Below are 22,001 nucleotides of genomic sequence, written 5' to 3'. Positions count from 1 at the left end.
ATTAAAAAATTATATTATAATAATATTATAATTTTATAATATTTTTATTCAATTATTTCTCTCATTTTCTAAAATTCAATCAAACATCATAAATCAAATAATTTCACCACTATTAACAAATTTTTCATCTCATCTCATTCTTCAGAAATCCCTTAATTACATTTGAAATTTTTAAAATTAAATATATATATATATATATATATATATATTTTGAAGAAATGAAATTAAGAGATGAACCCTGCCCAATATCTCGTGGGTGGCATTCCCACCAATTCATGTAGAGGTTCGAGGTATCATAATTATCAATACCATATGTATGTACGTACGTATGTATTGTAGCAAGTAGCCAACTAGCCAAGTAGGGACACATCTAGAGATGAAGATGACAACGACAACACAACATCGATGCTAATAATGCAAATTCGTTATTGTGTAGACGACGATGATGATGACGACAACGACCAATAGCATTGCTATCATTTTAATGCTTTGCCGACCATAATAACAACAACAATTACGACAACCATCATGCGCTGTTGCTTTTATTCATTATATAGTTCAAAACGAGATACCTTTCTTTTCTTTTTTTGTTTATTATATTTTATTGGAGACCCATATAAAATATGACGGCCTAATTAACTGAATATAACTAACCTTCAAAAGGTTGGTAATCGTAGGCTTAGCCAAGTTACACTAGTCCCTCCAAGTTCCAACTACTGGTTGCTGCATGGCTTCCCAGTCCCCACCACCAAACATTTAGTCTTTTCTAAATTATTATTTAAACAAAAAGAATTGGGCTTCTTCTACTTAATGTTTAAGCATAAGTCAGGATCAGATTCTTATGGAAAAGTATCCATGGAGAAAGTTGATCATTAGTCATGAGACTTACTTCAATTGGAATATTTTTTTTTTTTTTGAATAATTTTAAGTATAATTATAAATTATGTAAATATCGTATAATCGTTTTGTATGATGACAACATTGACCAAGTTGGGATTGTAATGCTATTATCATCGTTGTTGTCATTGTCATTATTATTATTATTATTATTATTATTATTATTATTATTATTATTATTTCAAACAGTGTTGTTCACAGAGCCTGCCAAAAGAGCGGGTGTGATCTGGAATTGAAAAGGGTTGAAGAGTAATATTATGAGAAAAATTAAAAATAAATGAAATAAAAAGGTTTCATTCTTGTTGGATAGAGATGTTGTTGCCTTCTTTTTTTATATATATATATCGTTAAATTATTTTATGAAAACCTCAAAAAACTGTCTATTTACAACTTGTTTGTGGACTCCAAGGGACAACAGCTCTTGTCCATTCGGAAAAGGTATAAAATTCCAACTATGTAGAACCGTAATATATATGAATGTTTGTGGGTGTTTGCAACTTTGATAAATGGGATCCAACATGTTAGTTGAAACTTGAAGTACCAGTCACCTAACTTACCATATTGCACTTCTCTTTTGCAATGAAAATGCACAAAGCAGACACCGTAAAAGACGAAAGAATCAAGGAACAAGCTAGCCATTCCATTTTACACACACACACTCTCTCTCTCTCTCTCTCTCTCTCTCCCCCCATTATTGGAGTCCATGACATGATGAGGTTATGATCACTCTCTCCAAGAACTCCCAGAAGCTACCATGCAGTAGAAGTTCGTTCTCAGACTCGTAACGCTTCTTTTCGGAGATTTCTTTTGTAACAGAAACTGTTTTGATTATCAGGCTCTCAAGTCTCGACCATTGTTCCTCTTTTGTCTATTTTTTTAAGCCAAAGTCCACAGATTTTACTGAATATTTTTCAACAATTAATATTTGGTTTGTATCGATCTTGGTTTTTGCAAGGACCAATTAGATTTCTCTGCTTTCTTTGCTGCATACAGCTTCGCTTAGTTTTCAACGTTTTTCAATTTCATTGTACGAGTTAAGGGCCCCCACACCATTTCCCTCATCAAAACTCAGCATAGTTTGTCTATCTTTTTGCATATGATGGCTTCAATCACCAACTCATTTCAGTCTTCAATCCAAACTACACGACTTTCTTCACTATACTTATCACCCAACAGAGTAGCAACAAATCCCTTTGTGCTCAAGACTCGGTCACTGACATCTAAGACCACATGCTTGGCGTTTTCGCCGTTACCGGAGAACCGGGGACCTCCCACACGTGTTGAATTATCAGGCAAAACCTTGAGGTTTTCCGGTTGGAGCGAGCTGCTGAGGCGTCGAGGCTCTATTGAATTTCCGGTTGTGGAAGCTGCAGCCGCGGATGCCGATGGGTCAAATTCATCACTCTCCTTTTTTATTTTTCATTAGTGAAAATTCTTCACTATCCGTTTGGATGCTGAGAAAATGGAATAGAAGAAAGAAACATAAAGAAGTTTCCTTTTTTTACACGGGTTTTCTAAGCAACCAAACGCAATTTTTTAACTTGGGGTGGGTCTGCGTTTGTTTGACCTACTTATCTGAAAGTGCAGGTATGCGAAGCCTTCTAAGAGCTTTGCTGAGAGATTTCCTGCGTTGGTCACCGGTTTCTTTTTCTTCATGTGGTAAGCTATCATAGCATGTAATGTACGTGTGTCGGTGTGTGTTTGTTTTGCCATTTGGACATTTTTTTCCTTTAACAAACGGAATTGGGAATATGGGGCTTTCTAAATACCATTAGACCAAAAGGTCCATTGCTGATGCCCATTTTAGATGTAAGAATCTGAAGAATAGTGACAACTAGTTTGGAATTAGTTGATTGAATTTGTCACTGAGGACCCATTTGACAGAATATCACTAATGCTCAAGCTCTTTATCATGAAAAATATGTTAGATTGCAAGGGGTCTTTTTAAATACAGACTGCAAGCTATTTTTGCGTACATTTACAGAATAAGTTAATGGGGCTCTGGAGTTTTATTTTTCTTTCCTTTTCCAGGGCTTTTCGGTTCAGAGGTGGTGATTATGTATTTCTTTGTATAGCATGTGTGTCGCACTAATGTTAGCTATCAATTTTTTTGAGCATGCAGGTACTTCTTAAATGTCATCTTCAATATACTCAACAAGAAAGTCTATAATTATTTCCCATATCCATAGTACGCTTCTTTGACCATGCTTCAACTTCACTTTTTCCATTACCATAGCTTTTGACAAATCGCCATTTGAAACATATTTTATATCTTTGCAGCTTTGTCTCTGTTGTACATCTTCTAGTTGGAGTGGTGTACTGTCTTGTTTCTTGGGCTGTTGGTCTACCAAAACGTGCTGTAAGTCTTGATTTCTTCATGTTCCATCTTTTCTTCTCCAGATACATGCATTATCACTTGTACTAATGACTTAGTTTCCCCTGCAACCAGCCAATTGATAAGGATCTCTTGGCAGTACTGACTCCTGTGGCATTCTGTCATGCCCTTGGGCATGTCATGTCCAATGTATCATTTGCAGCTGTTGCCGTATCTTTTACACACACAATTAAAGGTATAAAATTTTCCTCTAAGTGTATCATTAAAGCTTTTTATGCTTATATCATTATTTTATGTCTATTGGTTCTGATGGAAGTCCTTGAAATACCTCTAAGTGTAGGCATGCATGTCCGTATCTACACTTTTTATGAGATCTTTATAGGCATGAGGCTATATTGTTTCGGTGGCAGTTGTCAGCATCATATGTTCAACTTGTATGTTCCAGAATTAAAAGTTCGTTGTCCTAGTAACATTTGAGCTAAAAGAAGGGTGCTGATGGTGATGCTTAAAGTCTGTTGTGCATCATCATCTCCTTGGGCTCGATGATTGTGATGATGCGGTTTGATTTTTTTTATACAAACATTTGTCATAAAATCCCATTGATATGTCAAATAGATACATCTACTGATGATTTCTTTGACTTGCATGCTTTAGTTTGTCATCAAAGTTTCTTTATTTTAATTCTGCTAAACTACTTTGATGTTTAAGTTGTGCGTATGCCTCTTTGAACAATTGTATCTGACCATTGATTTGATCTTTCTCTTACTAGTCTTGATTTTTTTTCTGCAGCCCTGGAGCCATTCTTCAATGCTGCTGCTTCTCAGTTTGTTTTGGGCCATCAAATTCCCCTGTCACTGTGGCTATCATTGGCCCCTGTAGTTATTGGTAATTCTTCAAACTTCTATTTTCTCTTTTACAGAAAAAATAGAAGCCTGATTTGATAGTGCTCACACAGGACATTTCACTCTTATATTATATTCCTTTTTATATGCACTGTATGTGTGCATCTACAGTATGCATTTGCAGCCAATTTCTCAAGGACATTGCCAATTTGCTTCTTAATCTGAATCCAGTATAAAGGCAAGCTTTTATAAGTCATCAGCTGATAATCAATCTGTGACTTCTTTTTTAGGTGTATCAATGGCCTCATTAACTGAACTTTCTTTCAACTGGACTGGTTTCATCAGTGCAATGATTTCCAACATTGCGTTCACCTACAGGAGTATCTATTCAAAGAAGGCAATGGTAAGAGCTTTCAGCTAGTGTTCTACTTGCTAACAAGTCATTTCTGTTATTCGTTTTATGAGGTCTACAGTATAGTTTCTAGGCTCAAGTGCCTGGTTTTATTTCATGCTCTTTGGTCTAGTTCATGAAATTTGAAATTGATGGAAGGATTTCGTATGAGAGAGCAACCCTATGGAGTTTCATTATCCAATAAATATCCTTACATCAGAATCTGTCCAATTCATGATAATCTTTTGAAAATCGAAGGCATGTTTTGAAATATGCATGTTCTAAGGAAAACTTTTTTTCAGTACAGTTGTGTTTGACTTGTTAAATGACCCGTCACTGAATGCTGTCTTTGATGTGTGAAATGACTCCTACATAACTGCATTTAGCGGCAAGGCATTGCTGAGTTGAGTTGATTGAGGTGATGTCTTAGGCACGGCCAATTGTTGTAACTTTTTGCAAAGCACCATAGTCATATATAATAGAATTACAATACACCCTTTGAGATCTTACTTCATACCATGCAATGACTGAGACTTTTGTAACTAGAAATATATTTTTGGAAAGATTGTCTATACATTTGATTCAACCACTTTGATTGTCTATACATTTGATTCAACCACTTTGATTGTAACAGACAGGAATGGACAGCACAAATGTGTATGCTTATATTTCAATCATTGCCCTCTTGGTTTGCATTCCACCTGCAGTACTTGTAAGTCAAATTAGAACCATTATTAAGTTTTGATAAGCTTAATGTTTCATTAAATGTTTATATATATATATATATATATATATATATATATATATAACTATGGGATTCCTTGCATTGCTTTCAGATTGAGGGCCCCCAACTGATGCAACATGGTTTTAGGGATGCTATTGCCAAAGTGGGCCTATACAAATTCTTGTCTGATCTGTTCTGGATTGGAATGTTTTATCATCTCTACAATCAGGTATGCCATAGACATGCCATGTGCCACAGATCCTTCTTAAGTGTGTTTTGATAGCTGTTGATGTCGGCATCTCGAACTTTTCTGATTGGTTTCAACCTTTGTCTGGGTTAGCAATATAGGCCTATACTAATTGAATGGAACAGGAATGAATATCACGTGCCTCTATCTGGGATGTTTACGCAACCTGTGGTCTTGCGACCTTGTCTCAGTGTCTTGTAGAAACATGATGTGACTCGAATTTGCTGAAACTGAAACATTTTCCATCTCTCTGGCCCCAGCTTGAAAGATGAAGCATTTTGTTGTACCCATATCTGTTGACTTACTTAAGGTTTGAACTTGCAATTGCAGCTTGCTACCAACACTTTAGAAAGGGTTGCACCACTTACACATGCAGTTGGAAATGTTTTGAAGCGAGTTTTCGTCATCGGTTTCTCCATTGTTGTATTCGGTAATTGTTCACTGTTTATCGATGCCATTTATATGAAGTATTAAACAAGCAGACAGAATTTTCAGTCATTTGAAAATCTTATATTTGACATGATGTTTTCATTTTCCTATGACTGCAAAATTTGTCAGGCAATAGGATATCCACACAAACTGGGATTGGTACTGCTGTAGCGATTGCAGGTGTTGCCATCTACTCCCTAATAAAGGCAAACCTGGAAGAGGAAAAAAGGGTACGATTTCTCTTATTTCTGTAATATATTGTATTATCACACCTTAGGGTAGCTATGGACTACTTGTTCTCAAGGAGACTAAAGAGCATTTTTTATTAAAAAAAAAAAAAAAAAAAAAGGTTGTTTTCTACTTAACATGAACCATTGACAAGTGCAACTGTTATTTTAAATTCCACTGGTTTTTTCCAAAATTTTAGCACTTGGAATGAACTTGAATGAAATTCATGACCAAATTATTATTCATCTTTATTCAGGTCTTTCGAAACCATTTTCTCTTTGACCTCATGATTTATCACTAACCATTTTCAGAAGGCTGCTGCAACTTCCAAATCATAGGGCTACACCCTTCTTCATATCGATGAGGGTAGCAAGGAAGCCCATATAAAGTAGTTGGTGAGTTCAGGGTCAGACGGCTGCTGCTGTTTAAATTGGATGGTTCAACTTCTCAAACTTTGCGTGATCGCTTCCATTAAAATAATATCTAGGAAATAGAGGAAAGAAATAACAAATTCAACAAACTCGTTTTGTATTTTAGCCTCTCTGAGTTGTTTCGATGTTGTAATTTTTTTAAAATAAATAATCGAAGTTGTATTTTATTCCATGAATTTGCACTAAAATATATGCTTATCGTAACTTTCCTCTCTTTTCCGACACGTACATTTTTCTCTTTCTCCGCATCTTGTTTCCTTTTGAAACATGTTTGTGTCCTCTAATAGGCACCCGTGAGAATAAGATCCCTTTTAGATGTTGGACTATATTAAGATGAACTCAATTTAGTCTAATTTTAAACTTAATCACATATAAACACCCAATTCTCAAATCATTAAACTCATCTTAGTTCAAAACCTCTTTACACGTGAGACCTACAATCTTTTTTTAATTAAACACCTTTTTACACGCGGGATTCGCAATCTTTTTCAAATTCTCATAAATATATCTAAACTCATTTTAACATTCAAACATATCTAAACGCATCTTAAGTGAACCTCACAAAACTTACTTCATCATCTCAACTTACTAATATTCATAAAAAACTCAACTCATCTCAACATCCAAACGCAACCTAGAAACACATGATTTCAACCTCTTCAGATGGTGCACACGTCGGGATTAGAACTATTTACATTAATAGAGGAGAGGATATACCAAGGATTAACTGATACATTGACTTCTCATGATCTGTCCTCTTTCTCAGCTTCATCAGTCAATAGCGTCTTTACTAGATGTTAGCTGATCTATTTTGTGGCTCAGCAACTTCACGAGTAAAATGAAGACAAAAGTCACATATGCAGAAAACCTTATTTGAATTACCAATAGAGAGTAGTTTACAGATTGTCAATACCACATTGAATTGTTCTCCTACGTTTTCATGCCCTACCTCAACATGCTTAAGACAGAGAACATTATTAAGAAACACTCAATTGTGGCAGAAAACAGCATATCCTACATCAAGCCGCTCACTGAACTTATTAAGTTTAGCATTATAAGCAGAAAAGGCAATGCTCTGACAATCACAATGTTCAACCCTCAATGTGTTGTAAATTGATCATATGAACAATTTAAGCAGGTTATTCGGATTCAACTATTGCATTTCAATGTCCATGCCACAGCATAACAACCCACAAAGTATTGACATGGAAATCGAAATGCCTACTCCAGATATTTTGAATTACTGGTTTTCTCTTAAATTATTCTTCAACATTCAAAACTCTCTCGTTTAGCAAGTCAGTGCCCTCTAGAATTTCTACATTTTTTTTCAGAAAGCATGGAAAGAATACATAGAAGTATAAATGATGCTGTAGGGCACTTTGATTCCAACAAATCATGCCATGACTCAAAATCTGAGAACTATCTGATAATTTACAAAGCATGAAATCTCATTGAGAGAGAAGCTAGACAACTTTGTAAATTTGGCGACCAAATTTTTAGCACTGAGATTTTCCAGACCAAAAAGAGGCAGATCTGCAAGCAAAAACACAATGACTAATAAGCACATACACGGTTGATGTATGGCATGCTACTTCATGCTTCAAGCATATATTAGTCCTCTTTTCTTATGAAAAACCGAGTAGCAACTATCTTTTGTGCCAAGACGGAATACATTCACAGGACAAACTTTAAAACTGAAATGATGTGCCACAAAGACAAACTTTTAGGTATTGGCTGTGATCTTCTGAACAGTGAAACTAGGCACTTGCAACATAAAACTGCCTGATCTCTTCCCCCAAACCCCTAGGGGTTGGCTCGAGAGGTAAGGGTCTCGGTCTTGGTGGTATTCTTCCTCCAAGTCTAAGATTCGAATCCTCTTGGGTGCAAACATTTCTAAGCGCCATTGGACTAGGGGAATTTCCCCTTGAATTGTTTGAGGTGCACTTGCAGAAAACTCTTTGCCGAGGGATTGTGCACCCCAGAATTAGTCTGGACATTGTTCTTCAACACCCGGTGCCAATAAAAAAAATTAAACAATGTACTTGAGAATAGCCCAAATTTGAAATACATTGGCTTTAGGTCAGCAGGACTGGTTCAGGCCACGAGAATAACTACTTTTTTATTCTTTGATGTATGTATTCATAAATTGTGTTCATTACCTATCTGACGAAACCGGTGTTGTACTCGAGATTAAACAGCATGTCCCTGCGAGTCTCTGCACCCATTCGAATCTTGAACTTTCTAGCCAGGGCCTGTACCTGGTCATCCTGCTCATAGTCCATCTCACGAATACAACGCCTTCGGACCTTTTTAAGTGTTTCTTTCGATGGTACAAATCCAGCAGTTACCTGATCAACAGGTTCATTACACAGGACATTAGATTGTTTCCATAGATAACAGACCAAATTGGAAAACACAAACCAAATAAAAAATGCAGTTACCATCTCGTCGATCACAGAGAGAGCAGCTTTTGGATCTCGGTTGATGAGATGAGCATCAACAAGCAATGAATATGACATTGCATTTGGTTTAACACCCAAACTTACTAAGTGCTCAAACACTCTTGAAGCTTCAAATGTCTGCAAAATAACCAGAAATTAAACTGAGCAAGATGCTTGTTCTTTAGTGTGTGCATGTGTGTCGCCCTTCTACAATGGGTGCACATAATCATGGACTGCAAGGAAATAGAAGTTTTGGCAGTCCCTTAATCAGCCTCAATACCAGATGTGAGTACCACCACTGGGCAAGTTTCTTTCTCTCCCAGATCAACTCACTGCAACGTCCTCATCCAGGGATTTAAAGCTAGGAGACAGATTAAGGGAGCATTAAGAATGCCAAATGAGAGTATTATGCCCCAGTCATAAAGTGGGTCCTCCTGTGTGTGCTCGCACAGGTGCGTGCTTGCGTGCGTGCGTGCGTGTGTGTGTGTGTGTGTGTGTGTGTGTGTGTGTGTGTGAGAGAGAGAGAGAGAGAGAGAGAGAGATGGGGGAGGGGAAGCAAAGTCCTCAAATATCCAACCTTCTTGAGTCTGCCAAATGCATGCATCAGACCATTGTATGAATGAATATCAGGGGTCAGTCCAAAAGTGGAACCAATTGCCTCGAAAGTCTGGTAGGCGCGATCAAGGTCCCATATATTTGCACAACCTACAATTATGCAATTTAGAGCAGCAACAGACTTGTAAGGAGGATCTCCACGGTTCAAGTTTTCCAGTTGAAAATATACCTGAGGAATATGACAACAATACAGATCAGCAAGAAGCTGCAAATGAACAAGTAGGCTTAACTCATAATACCTAGTCACATGAATCACATATGCATTTTATAATCACCAGCAGAGGAGCACACAAAATCTACTCTATTCTGTCGGTGTATCAATCTTGATATACAATTACAATATTATATAGTCCAAGATAAGCAGAACTGTCAAAATTAACACGTAAACCAAATGCGCTTCAATTGAAAGATTGCATATAAATTAGAAAACAAACATAAAACGAACTAAAAGCCCTATAAATAATAATTTGAAGCTATATTGATTCAATGAAGAATATAATCAAAATGCTAAGCATATAAGCACTAGGGAGGTTTGGATAGTGAGTTGAGATGAAAGTTGAAAGTTGAATAAAATATTGTTAAAATATTTTTTTAAATATTATTTTTGTTTTGAGATTTGAAAAAGTAGAATTGTTTATTGTATTTTGTTTGGGAATTTGGAAAAGTTATAATGATGAGATGAGATGAGATGAGTTGAGATGATTTGGTATCCAAACCTCCCATTAGTGTTTTTCTCATGAGATAAACAAGTGGCATGAAAAATATATTTGGATTTCTTGCTCCAAATAAAAACAAACCTAAAGGCACATAGAGGATGGGGAGTTGAGAGGATATGCACAATATTTCTGTTTTCGACTAATTAGTGTTGCTAGGACTTTTAGGTGAAAAGAAAACAACCATATTAATTTGTATCATCAACTCTCAGAAACTTAAGAATAGCCCAGCAAATGCAAGTTATTGAAAGAGAAGATTGTGTGTGTGTATATATATATATATATATATATATATAAAAGACTAATAGATGGCCAGCGAATGAACAGAATTATATGATTGGAGAAAACTATTTAATAACTTTCAAATATGGAAAGACATACCGAGTCCAAAGTCTCAAAACCCTTTTCAGAGCATGCCGTGACCAATGGATTTAAAGAGGTGAAGGGAGAGAACATTTCTTGTTCTGCTTCTTTATTGGGATTGCCGTACGTTGACTCAAATTCATTTAGGGTACTAAAAGCCCTCTGCAGATTTCCCAATGATGCAAGGGCATATATCTTCCCAAGGTAAGATGCTGGGTTAGGGGCCTTCTTTTCACGCAAAGAGCGTCGTAAGATTGCCCATGATGCATCTAGGAGAGAGGCGCTGTAGGTTCTACCAGCAGTTCCCAGTGCCGACAATACTAATCCTTGATCTACAGAAAGCAGAACAGCTGGCCTCACTTGCTCACCCCGAGCAATCCATTTGGCCATAAATTCCAGGGCATAGTATGCTAACTTGCTATTATCTTCTTGCATTGCAATTTCTGCAATATAGTTACACAAGTTCCAGGAAGGACAAAGAGCTCTGTTCTGATCCATTGCCTGAAAACACCAATAGAACAGCCACCCATTAGAAACAAGTGAAAAGTGCACCTTCATGCAGGGAATGTTTGAAGTATTTATCCAGTTAGTCATGTACCTTGCACCTCTCAATGATTGACACCAATGTATCTAGCCTGCCCTCATTAACACAGCTCCGCACGCATTCAGTAAAGACCTTCGTTGACAACATATAACCAGATTTTAAAGCCACATCTAAATATTTTAAAGAAGCATCAATCTTGTCCGTCAAAAATAGCATGCCAACAACCAAGTCGTATGACTCATTATCAGGCATAGATTCTTTCCCTGTCTGCAGCATCCTGTTAAACAGCAAGTGCAGATGATACATTAAAAAAGTCAATCTATAACTGAATACGCATATATAAGTACTCATTGAGTCATTTCCTTAGGATATCATCTCCAAAGAGGCAAAAGTAAAGAAAGGAGATCCTTCTGAAATATTTAGCTTTAATAATTTTTTCCCGTATATCAAATTAAATATTTTAAAGAAGCATTAATCTTGTCCGTCAAAAATAGCATGCCAACAACCAAGTCGTATGACTCATTATCAGGCATAGATTCTTTCCCTGTCTGCAGCATCCTGTTAAACAGCAAGTGCAGATGATACATTAAAAAAGTCAATCTATAACTGAATACGCATATATAAGTACTCATTGAGTCATTTCCTTAGGATATCATCTCCAAAGAGGCAAAAGTAAAGAAAGGAGATCCTTCTGAAATATTTAGCTTTAATAATTTTTTCCCGTATATCAAATACGATGCCCAAAAAGGGCATAAACTATAATGACTGGTTTCTTTACATGTTCAACGTGTAAAGAAAAGGGTCTTAATGCAGTTTACGTACTACTTCTAAATTAGGAAACTTTTAGTTGTGCTATTTTAGGTGTACTATTATGCTTGCATGTGAATTCCAGTGGAGATAAGACTTGCTCGGTTTAAAGGGCATTTTACAAGCATCTCACCCCCCCCCCCCCCCCCCCCCCCCCCCCCCCCCGCGGCCTTTTTAATGCATTCATTTACTTGCACCAAGAGGATGCAGCCAGAACTTTATATATATTGGTGATGTCGCGGCTAAATATTCAATTATAAAAATTGTAAAGCTTGCAAATTGATCCACGTATATAGACGTATGGAACTCAAGTGTATATAATTCGATGTTAGAAGAAAACTAAAAATTAAAAACGAAAAAAACTAGAACTTGAAATTCATACAGAAGCAGTAGTACTCAGCATTTCGTTTTTTAGCACAAAGACAATCCTAATCAGCACAAGATCATGCACACCATGACATTTCCAAAGAGAAATTCATCTACGTATACATATAGAAATCTTCCAAACATTTCCTATATTTGTGACAGGTATTGCTATACAGGCATTCACATAATATATATTCTGAAGAAGTAATGAATGGCCAACCGTTCGAGCAATTTGGTAGCCGCCACGGTCTCCTTGGCCTTGTACATGGCTTTGAGGACCAAGTTGAACGAGGCCGTGTTGGGAAGGACCGCATAGTCCTCCATCTGGGCGACGAGGTCGAGCAACTCGCCGGCCGTGGCGTTGTTCATCAAGTTGGCCCTCAAGTAATGGTTGTAGAGATTGACATCGGGCTTGTTGGGCTTGCCGGTCTTGTCCAAGGACCGAATCCAGAACTCGAAGAGTTGCTTCATATCGTCCCAGCGCTGGGAGGTCATCCAGTCAGCGAATACATTCATCAAGCTGTGAACGTCAAGGGTTTGAGACAGGGCCTGCATGCGAGAGGTCGGGGATTGTTGGAGAAAACCCAGGGGAATTAGGGACTGAGTCAGGGAGGTATTGGGGATCGGGCTCCGCCAGTTCTCGTTGTAGAGAGGACTTCCCGAGGCCGGGTTGGGAGGGAGTGGGCTAGAGGCTGAGGGTGGTTCAGAGTGAGTCGACTCGGCGAGCTGGGGCTCCTGGGAGAGAAATGTGAAGGTTGAGATGGTCTTGAAGAAGAGGTTGGAGTCGGTAATAGTGGTGGTCTTGATTAAGGCTCGGGTGCGAGTGAGGATCGCCATTTGGGAAGCCATTGATTGGGAGCTTCCTTCACTGGAGGAGTAGAGCTGTAGAACGTCTCATTTGGTCCAAATTCAGTTCTGATTCTGTTTGGCTAGGGTTTTGGGAGGGGAGGGTGTTATTGGCATTATAATATTATTTGGGGGAGAGAAGGTTATACAAAATTCAGAGAGACAGGCCCTTGCCATTCGAGCCTTGGAAAGGGCAAGGCTTTGCCATGCTCGTGAGCCCAAACCTCGATCTGCCTCCTGCGAATTGTGAAATGGGCCTGAGTTTGGATAAGAGGTATCTCATTGAGTCATTTCGTTTGATACCGGTTAAAAAGAGAAATTCTACATCAAAATTTTAAACTATATATATTTATCTAATCAATATATGATTTATCATTTTTATTCTTTTATCTTAATACGTAAACATATATATGTTTAAATAAAACCAGACAGGTGGAATTGGGTGTATGGTGGGTACCGTGGTAGGCCCAGAGGAGTTTGTACACAAGCGAAAGAGTTGGCAACAAAAGTGACAGTGACACGATAATCAAGCCTAAGAAGAAATAATACACATAATTAGACGATGTTTGGATGTGTTGCAGCAATCATATAGTAAGGCACTTTTATTCTGCCTACAATTTCATAGCCTATTCGAGCCACCGACCCATCTTTTAAATTATTTATGTAGCAAGAAAGTTTGGGTAGACATGACAAATTTTTTACGAAACCTGAAAAATTCACTGAATTAATACGCTGATCTTGGTCCCAACAACGTCGGTGCGTTATGAGACCACGTCAACTATAAAACAAAACTATTAAATATTAATTCCTTTTTTTTTATTATTATTATTTGACGTGATAACTTTTAAATCAATTAATGTATTTAATATACCTTGATAATATTTTAATATCCACACGCCATTTGGAATTTCAAATTATTTGTGAATTGTAATACAATAATTTATGAATACTAATAAATAATTTGTAAATAATAATAAATTATTTATAAATAATAATAATAATGTTTCCAAATATATCCGATATAAATCATCGTTTTAAATATCATACCGTACTGGTTGGTATATGTCGTACTGGCTACTGGTCCGGTACATGTATTATATATATTTCGTATCATCTTATATTTCGGTCTGTACTGACCTGTATTTCGACCTTTAATTTTTTTTTCATTTTTTCAAACTATAAGTTTATTTTTTAATCCTCAATTCAGACTAAATTATTTATAATTTATATATATGTACTTATATATAATCTATTCATATATCGACTATTTCGAAACAGTACACAAAATGATATCGATATTGAAAAATTTCATTCCAATTCCTTAACCAATACAATATCCGGTATGATATTCAAAACTTTAATATCAACGCGTGTCCAAGGAGAGGCAGGGAGGGCATCTACAGTACATGGTGTGTGATTGTGGTCCATTGTTTATTTCTGTTGAGAGGAATTTCAAATTTTCAAAGCCCCAATCAAAGACTTTAGAGACTCATAAAATAAAAGTGATCCAAAAGCAACCAAAGAATTTCAAAGAATAATTCCGAGTGTGTTTTTATCTTTTGGGTTCCACCGAAAACATGCTAAAAGCTCTCATTGCCATGTGCTTTCTCATGTTTTCTCGATAACAAATGATTATCGACTTATTCTCCCATTATTACCGCATTCATATTTATGTAAAGTTGCTCATGTAAAAGCCTGACATTAGATTTTAGAGGAGAGGAGAGATCGAGCCGAAGATTGACCCTCAGTGAATATATCGGCAGGTTGATCAAGTCATAATTGATTTTAATGCATGTGCATGTATTCATGTCGCTTGCAATATGTCGATGATGGTGCACATTTGCAATATAAGTGCTAAACTATTAAGGATATGTTTAAATATAGAAATTATCTCATTTTATCTTATTATTATAATTTTTTTAAATTTTTACATAAAATATAATAAACAATTCAATTTTTTGAAATTTTAAAATAATAATAATATTAAAAAAATAATATTCTAATAATATTTTATTTAACTGATCTAAATATATCTTATCTTATTTCATTTCATCTCACAAAACGACTCTAGAGCCTTCATTAAAGTCATCCCAAATTTCCACTTTCTTGGTAATTTATCCCTTCTAAATCCAACCGTTAAACTGACAATCTAATCTTAACGATGGGTTAAGCTGTGTCTTAGTTTTTTAGATTTGAAAGCTTGGTGACCAGATTCAAACAAAAAAAGGTAAGAATTTAAAGAAGACAAAAGTTCAACTTTTTTTTTTCAAATCTACACGATATATGGGTACATAATTTTTAATATGTAAAACGTACTTATTTGACAATATTGCTTTATTGGTCATACTTGTACTTGAACCTAAAAGAAAATAAAAATTACGTCATAAATATTTGTTTTTGAATTTAAAGACTAAGATTTCGTTTGGATCCATAACTTCTCTCAATTTATCTCAATTCATCGTTACAACTAATATTTTATCAACTCAACTCAACTCACTTTAACATCCAAACGTACTCTAAAGCTAAAGATTCAAAAGCATGATTTTTTATAAGAGAAATTCTGTATATCAGTTATTATTCACTATTTTACATAACATATTTTATAAAAAATATATTTACATTTTATAAAAAATATCTCCACATCTTATAAAAAATAAAATTATAGATATAAGATGAGAAAATAAATAGTAACTGAGACCTAAAATTTCTCTAAAAAAATGTATTTGAATTTAAAGAATTTACAATAAAAAATGAAGAGCAGGTGATCATTGATCATATTGTTTTGTTCACGCCTTTTTCATTTCTAAATTGTTTTTTTTTTTATATATATAATTTAGCTGTTTTCTAGCAAATTCTTCAGCTGGCATGTAAAGGATGTTTCTGGCTTTTTTTGATACTGTGCATTTATGTTACCTATTTTCACCCAAAGAAAAAGTTATTTTCTCGAGTTTTTGGCTGAATTAGAAAATATAAATATTTTTTTAATTATTTAATATTACATTAAAAGTATGAAAAAAATTTGATGTACGGCTATTCTCGTACACAAAACACTGATTCCAGTAACAACGTGTGAAAACCTTTAGATTTGGAGTTAGTTATTTAGTTTGCATCAATAACTCAAGGGTGGTTGGGGCTAATTAATGCATGATCATTGCTCAAGAGAATTAAACCCTTTTTAGACGAGGTGGTTTTTTTTTTTTTTTTTTTTTTTTTTTTTTTTTTTTTTTTTTTTTTTTTTTAAGTAAATGATAATCTTAGCACTGTTTTATAACTTACGTGAAATGATGAAAGTTAATTTTATAATATTAAAATTTATTTTTAATGAAATAAAATTATTTTATTTTAAAAATAAACCGTAAAATAATTATAAAAGAATTATAAATGTATCATTATTATTTTTAAGAAAATTCTATACACTATACTACCATCACACTTTCATCCTAATAAGTATGATGTGTGTGATACACACAAGCAGAGTCCCCATTTTGTTCTTAGAACTCAGTAACTTCGAAGAAAGACTCGGTCAAGAAATTACAAGAATCTGAGATAAAATCATCAAGAATAATAACAACAACAAATGGATCAACAAGAAACAATAAAGAAGTAAAGAATAAGAAATACAAACAGAGATTACGTGGTTCGGCCCTAATGGCCTACATCCACGGCAGAAACAGCCTCAGAGATCATTCTTTATTGAGCAATCTTCAAAAGCCAATGTATGTACACAAGATCAAGCTAATACTGAGCCAAATACAAGCCTCAACACAGCTTTCCTTTCTCCCTCAGTAAACCCTAGCTTCTCTCTCCCTCTGTACAAAAGTTCTCATCTTTCTTTCTCAAAACGGCAAAAGAAAAAAACCAATTGCTCAAAAATGTAAAAGCAGCCCGTAACCCTAACACGGGAAAACACATATATATATATATATATATATATATATATAAGAGATGGTTGCACGTGTCTTTGATCCAGCGGTTATTATTCGCAGAAGGCCAAAGGGTGCTCACGTGAGTAGCACATGTATTTCCTCTGCCTATCATATAAGTGCCACTGCATATCACCAAAAGTCCCAACCTTTAATAATCTGCATATACAAATGTTAGTGTAATAAAGCAGAGATGGTAAAATAGTTGACACAATATTCACAATTCTCCACCTTGACAATATTATACCCATCACTTCTATCCTACTCTCATCTTGGCTGTTCCTGCAATGTCCCTCTATTAGGGATCCTTAACAGTCTGCATGTTAATTAAGTTCAGACAGTGTCTGAACTTTGCCACTGGTAGGGATTTAGTCATCATGTCTGAGGGATTTTCCTCAGTTGGGATCTTCTCCACTTCAACTTCCTTAGACTCAATTACATCCCTTACAAAATGAAGCATAATATCTATATGCTTAGTCCTTTCATGATATACTTGATTTTTAGCCAAATATATAGAACTCTAGTTATCACAATGTACAGTAATATTTCCTTTAAATATACCTAATTCATGTGATATACCATTTAGCCACATGGCTTCCTTTATAGCCTCAGTCAAAGCTATGTACTCAGCCTCAGTGGTTGACAAGGCCACAACAGATTGCAAGTTTGATTTCCAACTAATGGCCCCCCCATATGCAGTAAAAACATATCCTGTTAAGGATTTCCTGGTATCCACATTACCAGCATAATCAGCATCTACAAAACCCTCTAACTCACAACCCTTTTTAACATTTGATCCATATTTCAGGCCCAGATTAGTAGTTCCAGAAATATACCTTAATAACCATTTAGTTGCTTGCCAGTGTGCCTTACCAGGATTACTCATAAACCTACTAACAACACTGATAGCATATGTAAGATCTGGTCTTGTACAGACCATTGCATACATCACACTTCCCACCATGTTAGCATAGGGAATTTGTTGCATAAATTCTATTTCTAATTCTGATTCTGGGGTCTGACTGGTGGACAACTTGCAATGCTGACCCAAAGGTGTGCTTGCAAGTTTAACTTGGTCCATACCAAATCTTTTTAGAATTTTAGAGAAATAATTTTTCTGAGATAGGTACAGACATCCCTCTACCTATCTCTTATAATATCCATTCCTAAAATTCTACTAGCAGGTCCTAGTTCCTTCATGTCAAATTCAGATTTCAACATGCACTTAGTCTGTTTGATTAGAACAGGGTCTTTACAAGCCACTAACATATCATCTACATACAGTAACAGATATAATAGTGTTCCATTAACATCTTTATAGTAAACACAGCTGTCATAACAATTTCTTTTAAAATCATTTTCAAGCATGTAACTATCAAATCTTTTATACCATTGTCTAGGAGATTGTTTTAGACCATATAAAGATTTTTTAAGTAAACAAACTTGATTAGTGTTAATGTCTTTTATAAACCCCTCAGGGGGTTGCGTGTAAATAACCTCCTCTAATTCTCCATGTAAAAAAGCAGTTTTTACATCCAGCTGTTCTAAGTGCAAATCATGATATGCAATGTATGACAAAAGTAATTTAATGGAACTATGCTTAACCACATGAGAGAATATCTCATTAAAATCTATTCCCTCTCTTTGAGTGAAACCTTTAGCCACTAGTCTTGCCTTGAACCTAGTACCTTCTACCCCTGGTATACCTTCTTTTAAAGATCCACTTAGATCCCACTAGCCTAACCCCATTAGGTTTGGTAACTAGTTCCCAGGTTTTGTTTTTATTAAGAGACTCCATTTCATCATGCATAGCAAGTATCCACTTAGTGGCATCCTTGCTAGAAATAGCCTCTTTATAGATTCTTGGTTCTTGATAAACAACCTCATCCGCAACAGTCAAAGCAAAAGCTGTAAGTTCAGCTTGACCATACCTTAGAGGTGGTTTTATAACCCTTTTCTTTCTGTCTCTTACCAAAATGTAAGAGTCAGACCCTGGTTTTTCTAAGTCCTCTGAAGTAGGATCCTCAGAGTTACTGATTTGCCCAGTATTAGGTTCTGTTGAGGTGTTTGCTCTCTCCACCTCAACATGTACATTTCCTCCAGTGACACTAGGTATTTGATCTATCTCTTCTTTATGAACTCGAGCCATTTGGGATTCATTAAAGACCACATCCCTGCTGATGATACATTTATGTCTACCAGGTTCATCTAACCATAGTTTATACCCTTTAACACCCTCAGGGTATCCTACAAAAATACACTTAAGAGCTCTAGGATCTAACTTATCTGTTTTTGAGTGTGCATAAGTTGTACATCCAAAAATTCTAAGATAATCATAACTAGGTGGTTTTCCAGTCCACATTTCTTGTGGTGTTTTAAAACCTATGGCAGAAGATGGACACCTATTAATTAAGTGGACTGCTGTTACAACAGCTTCAGCCCAGAAAGTTTTAGGTAACCCAGCATTAGATAACATACATCTCACTCTCTCTAGAATAGTCCTGTTCATCCTTTCTGCAAGACCATTCTGTTGGGGAGTTTCCCTCACAGTTTTGTGTCTTAGGATCCCTTCCTTTTGACAGAAATTATTGAACTCTGTTGACAGAAACTCTAACCCATTATCAGTTCTTAGGATTTTTAGTTTCCTGTCTACCTGATTCGCAACTAAGGATTTCCAGTCCTTAAAGGTCTTAAAAGTGTCACTCTTGTGTTTGAGAATGTAAATCCATACCTTCCTAGAGTAGTCATCAATGATGGAGAGGAAATAATTCCCTCCACCATGAGATGCTACTCTAGAAGGTCCCCAAAGATCAGAATGTACATAATCAAGGGTCTGAGTAGTCATATGAGTTGCCCTTTTAAAACTAACCCTTTTTGCCTTTCCATAGACACAGTCTTTACAGAAAGGTAAATTTTCCAAACCAGCATCAGTCAACAAGCCTTGTTTGTGTAATTCTAAAAGTCCTCTTTGACTAACATGCCCTAATCTCCTGTGCCAAAGCACAGATTTATTCTCAATGACATTCTGTACAGGGGATGCTTCCCCCACAATGGTTTTTCCAACTAAAGTATAAAGGCCATTTTTAATTTCCCCTTTCATAATTGTGAGTGAACCTTTAGTAATTTTCAGGACCCATGCTTCAGACCTAAAAGAGTAACCTGAATTATCAAGTGTGCCAAGAGAAATCAAATTTCTCTTTAAGTCAGGTATAAATCTGACTTCCCTCAAAAGTCTCTCCAATCCATCATGTAATTTTAGTCTTATACACTCAATTCCCATGATTTTACAGGATTTATTATTTCCTAAAATTACATGTCCACCATCTAAAACAGTAAAGGTTTCAAACCAGTCCATATTGGGACACATGTGAAAAGAGCAGCCAGAATCTAAAATCCACTCTTTTTCAGACCCTACCTCAGATACATTTAGTACCTCAGTACTTTCATACCCATCTAACACCACTGCTACATCCCCATCTTCTTTGTTTTTGTTTCCTACATGAGTTTTTCTATCAGGACAATCTCTCTTGAAATGTCCTTCTTTGTGACATAGAAAACACTTTAATTGTTTCCCTTTAGACTTAGACCTTCCTTTCTTAAAGTCTAATTTATTTTTCTTGCCTTTCTTTTCTGGTCTTCCCCTAACAGACAAGCCCTTACCATGTTCTCGTTTGGTATCTTCTTGATTTTGTAATTCCCTAGCATGAAGCACAGACTGCACTTCATCTAGAGATAAGGTGTCTCTACCATACATCATAGTTTCCTTAAGGTTCTGGTATGATGAGTCCAAAGAACTCAGCAAGAGGATTGTTTGATCCTCATCCTCCACCTTAATATCTATATTAGATAGGTCTAATATAATTTTATTAAAAGTATCCAAATGTTCCCCTATTGGGGTTCCAGGAGTCATTTTAAGAGTATATAACCTAGTTTTCTTGCAAAGTCTGTTAGCTAGGGATTTTGTCATATATAGGTGTTCTAGTTTTAACCAGATACCAGCAGCAGATTCCTCACTTGCTACTTCCCTCAACACTTTATCTCCTAAAGACAAAATAAGTACACTGTGGGCCTTTTGGAGAATGTCCTTCTGGACTTCTCCCTTTCCTTTCTCTTTCGAGGAAGAGCCCATTTTTCCAAAGGTGAGAGCATCCTGTAAGCCCTGTTGGACTAATAGAGCTCTCATCTTTATTCTCCATAATCCAAAGTCATTAAGCCCTGTAAATTTCTCAACATCAAACTTCGTGGTCCCCATTTAACCTAAGCTCTTGATACCAATTGTGATACACACAAGCAGAGTCCCCCTTTTGTTCTTAGAACTCAGTAACTTCGAAGAAAGACTCGGTCAAGAAATTACAAGAATCGGAGATAAAATCATCAAGAATAACAACAACAACAAATGGATCAACAAGAAACAATAAAGAAGTAAAGAATAAGAAATACAAACAGAGATTACGTGGTTCGGCCCTAATGGCCTACATCCACGGCAGGAACAGCCTCAGAGATCATTCTTTATTGAGCAATCTTCAAAAGCCAATGTATGTACACAGGATCAAGCTAATATTGAGCCAAATACAAGCCTCAACACAACTTTCCTTTCTCCCTCAGTAAACCCTAGCTTTTCTCTCCCTCTGTACAAAAGCTCTCATCTTTCTTTCTCAAAACGGCAAAAGAAAAAAACCAATTGCTCAAAAATGTAAAAGCAGCCCGTAACCCTAACACGGGAAAACACACACACACACATATATATATATATAAGAGATGGTTGCACGTGTCTTTGATCCAGCAGTTATTATTCGCAGAAGGCCAAAGGGTGCTCACGTGAGTAGCACATGTATTTCCTCTGCCTATCAGATAAGTGC

At 36.0% G+C, this 22,001-nt stretch overlaps 3 protein-coding genes across 3 annotated transcripts; 1 reads left to right on the top strand and 2 right to left on the bottom strand.

The window, feature by feature from the left end:
* The first annotated feature begins 1,458 nt into the window (after nt 1-1,458).
* On the top strand, nt 1,459-6,694 carry LOC121254080 (triose phosphate/phosphate translocator, chloroplastic-like). Its single transcript, XM_041154042.1, has 12 exons — nt 1,459-2,286; nt 2,485-2,556; nt 3,020-3,085; nt 3,178-3,256; nt 3,347-3,467; nt 4,022-4,117; nt 4,365-4,477; nt 5,100-5,177; nt 5,302-5,418; nt 5,767-5,866; nt 5,995-6,095; nt 6,405-6,694. Exons 1-12 carry the CDS (start codon nt 1,994-1,996, stop codon nt 6,429-6,431), a joined length of 1,263 nt encoding a protein of 420 aa, XP_041009976.1. The 5' UTR covers nt 1,459-1,993; the 3' UTR covers nt 6,432-6,694.
* Nucleotides 6,695-7,771: 1,077 nt separating this feature from the next.
* On the bottom strand, nt 7,772-13,326 carry LOC121254082 (pentatricopeptide repeat-containing protein At1g26460, mitochondrial-like). The gene is made up of 7 exons (XM_041154044.1): nt 12,594-13,326; nt 11,255-11,477; nt 10,675-11,157; nt 9,543-9,749; nt 8,966-9,103; nt 8,684-8,872; nt 7,772-8,057 (listed from the first exon to the last, which is right to left on the bottom strand). Exons 1-6 carry the CDS (start codon nt 13,220-13,222, stop codon nt 8,684-8,686), a joined length of 1,869 nt encoding a protein of 622 aa, XP_041009978.1. The 5' UTR covers nt 13,223-13,326; the 3' UTR covers nt 7,772-8,057.
* Nucleotides 13,327-17,662: 4,336 nt separating this feature from the next.
* On the bottom strand, nt 17,663-18,223 carry LOC121255025 (secreted RxLR effector protein 161-like). The gene has a single exon (XM_041155322.1). The coding sequence runs from the start codon at nt 18,221-18,223 to the stop codon at nt 17,663-17,665; it is 561 nt and encodes a 186-aa protein (XP_041011256.1).
* Nucleotides 18,224-22,001: the final 3,778 nt, after the last annotated feature.

This window comes from Juglans microcarpa x Juglans regia, chromosome 3D (assembly GCF_004785595.1).
Source record: "Juglans microcarpa x Juglans regia isolate MS1-56 chromosome 3D, Jm3101_v1.0, whole genome shotgun sequence".
NCBI classification, from domain to species: domain Eukaryota; kingdom Viridiplantae; phylum Streptophyta; class Magnoliopsida; order Fagales; family Juglandaceae; genus Juglans; species Juglans microcarpa x Juglans regia.
Note: the sequence above shows the minus strand (reverse complement) of the source record. Positions and strands in the feature narration are given on the sequence as shown.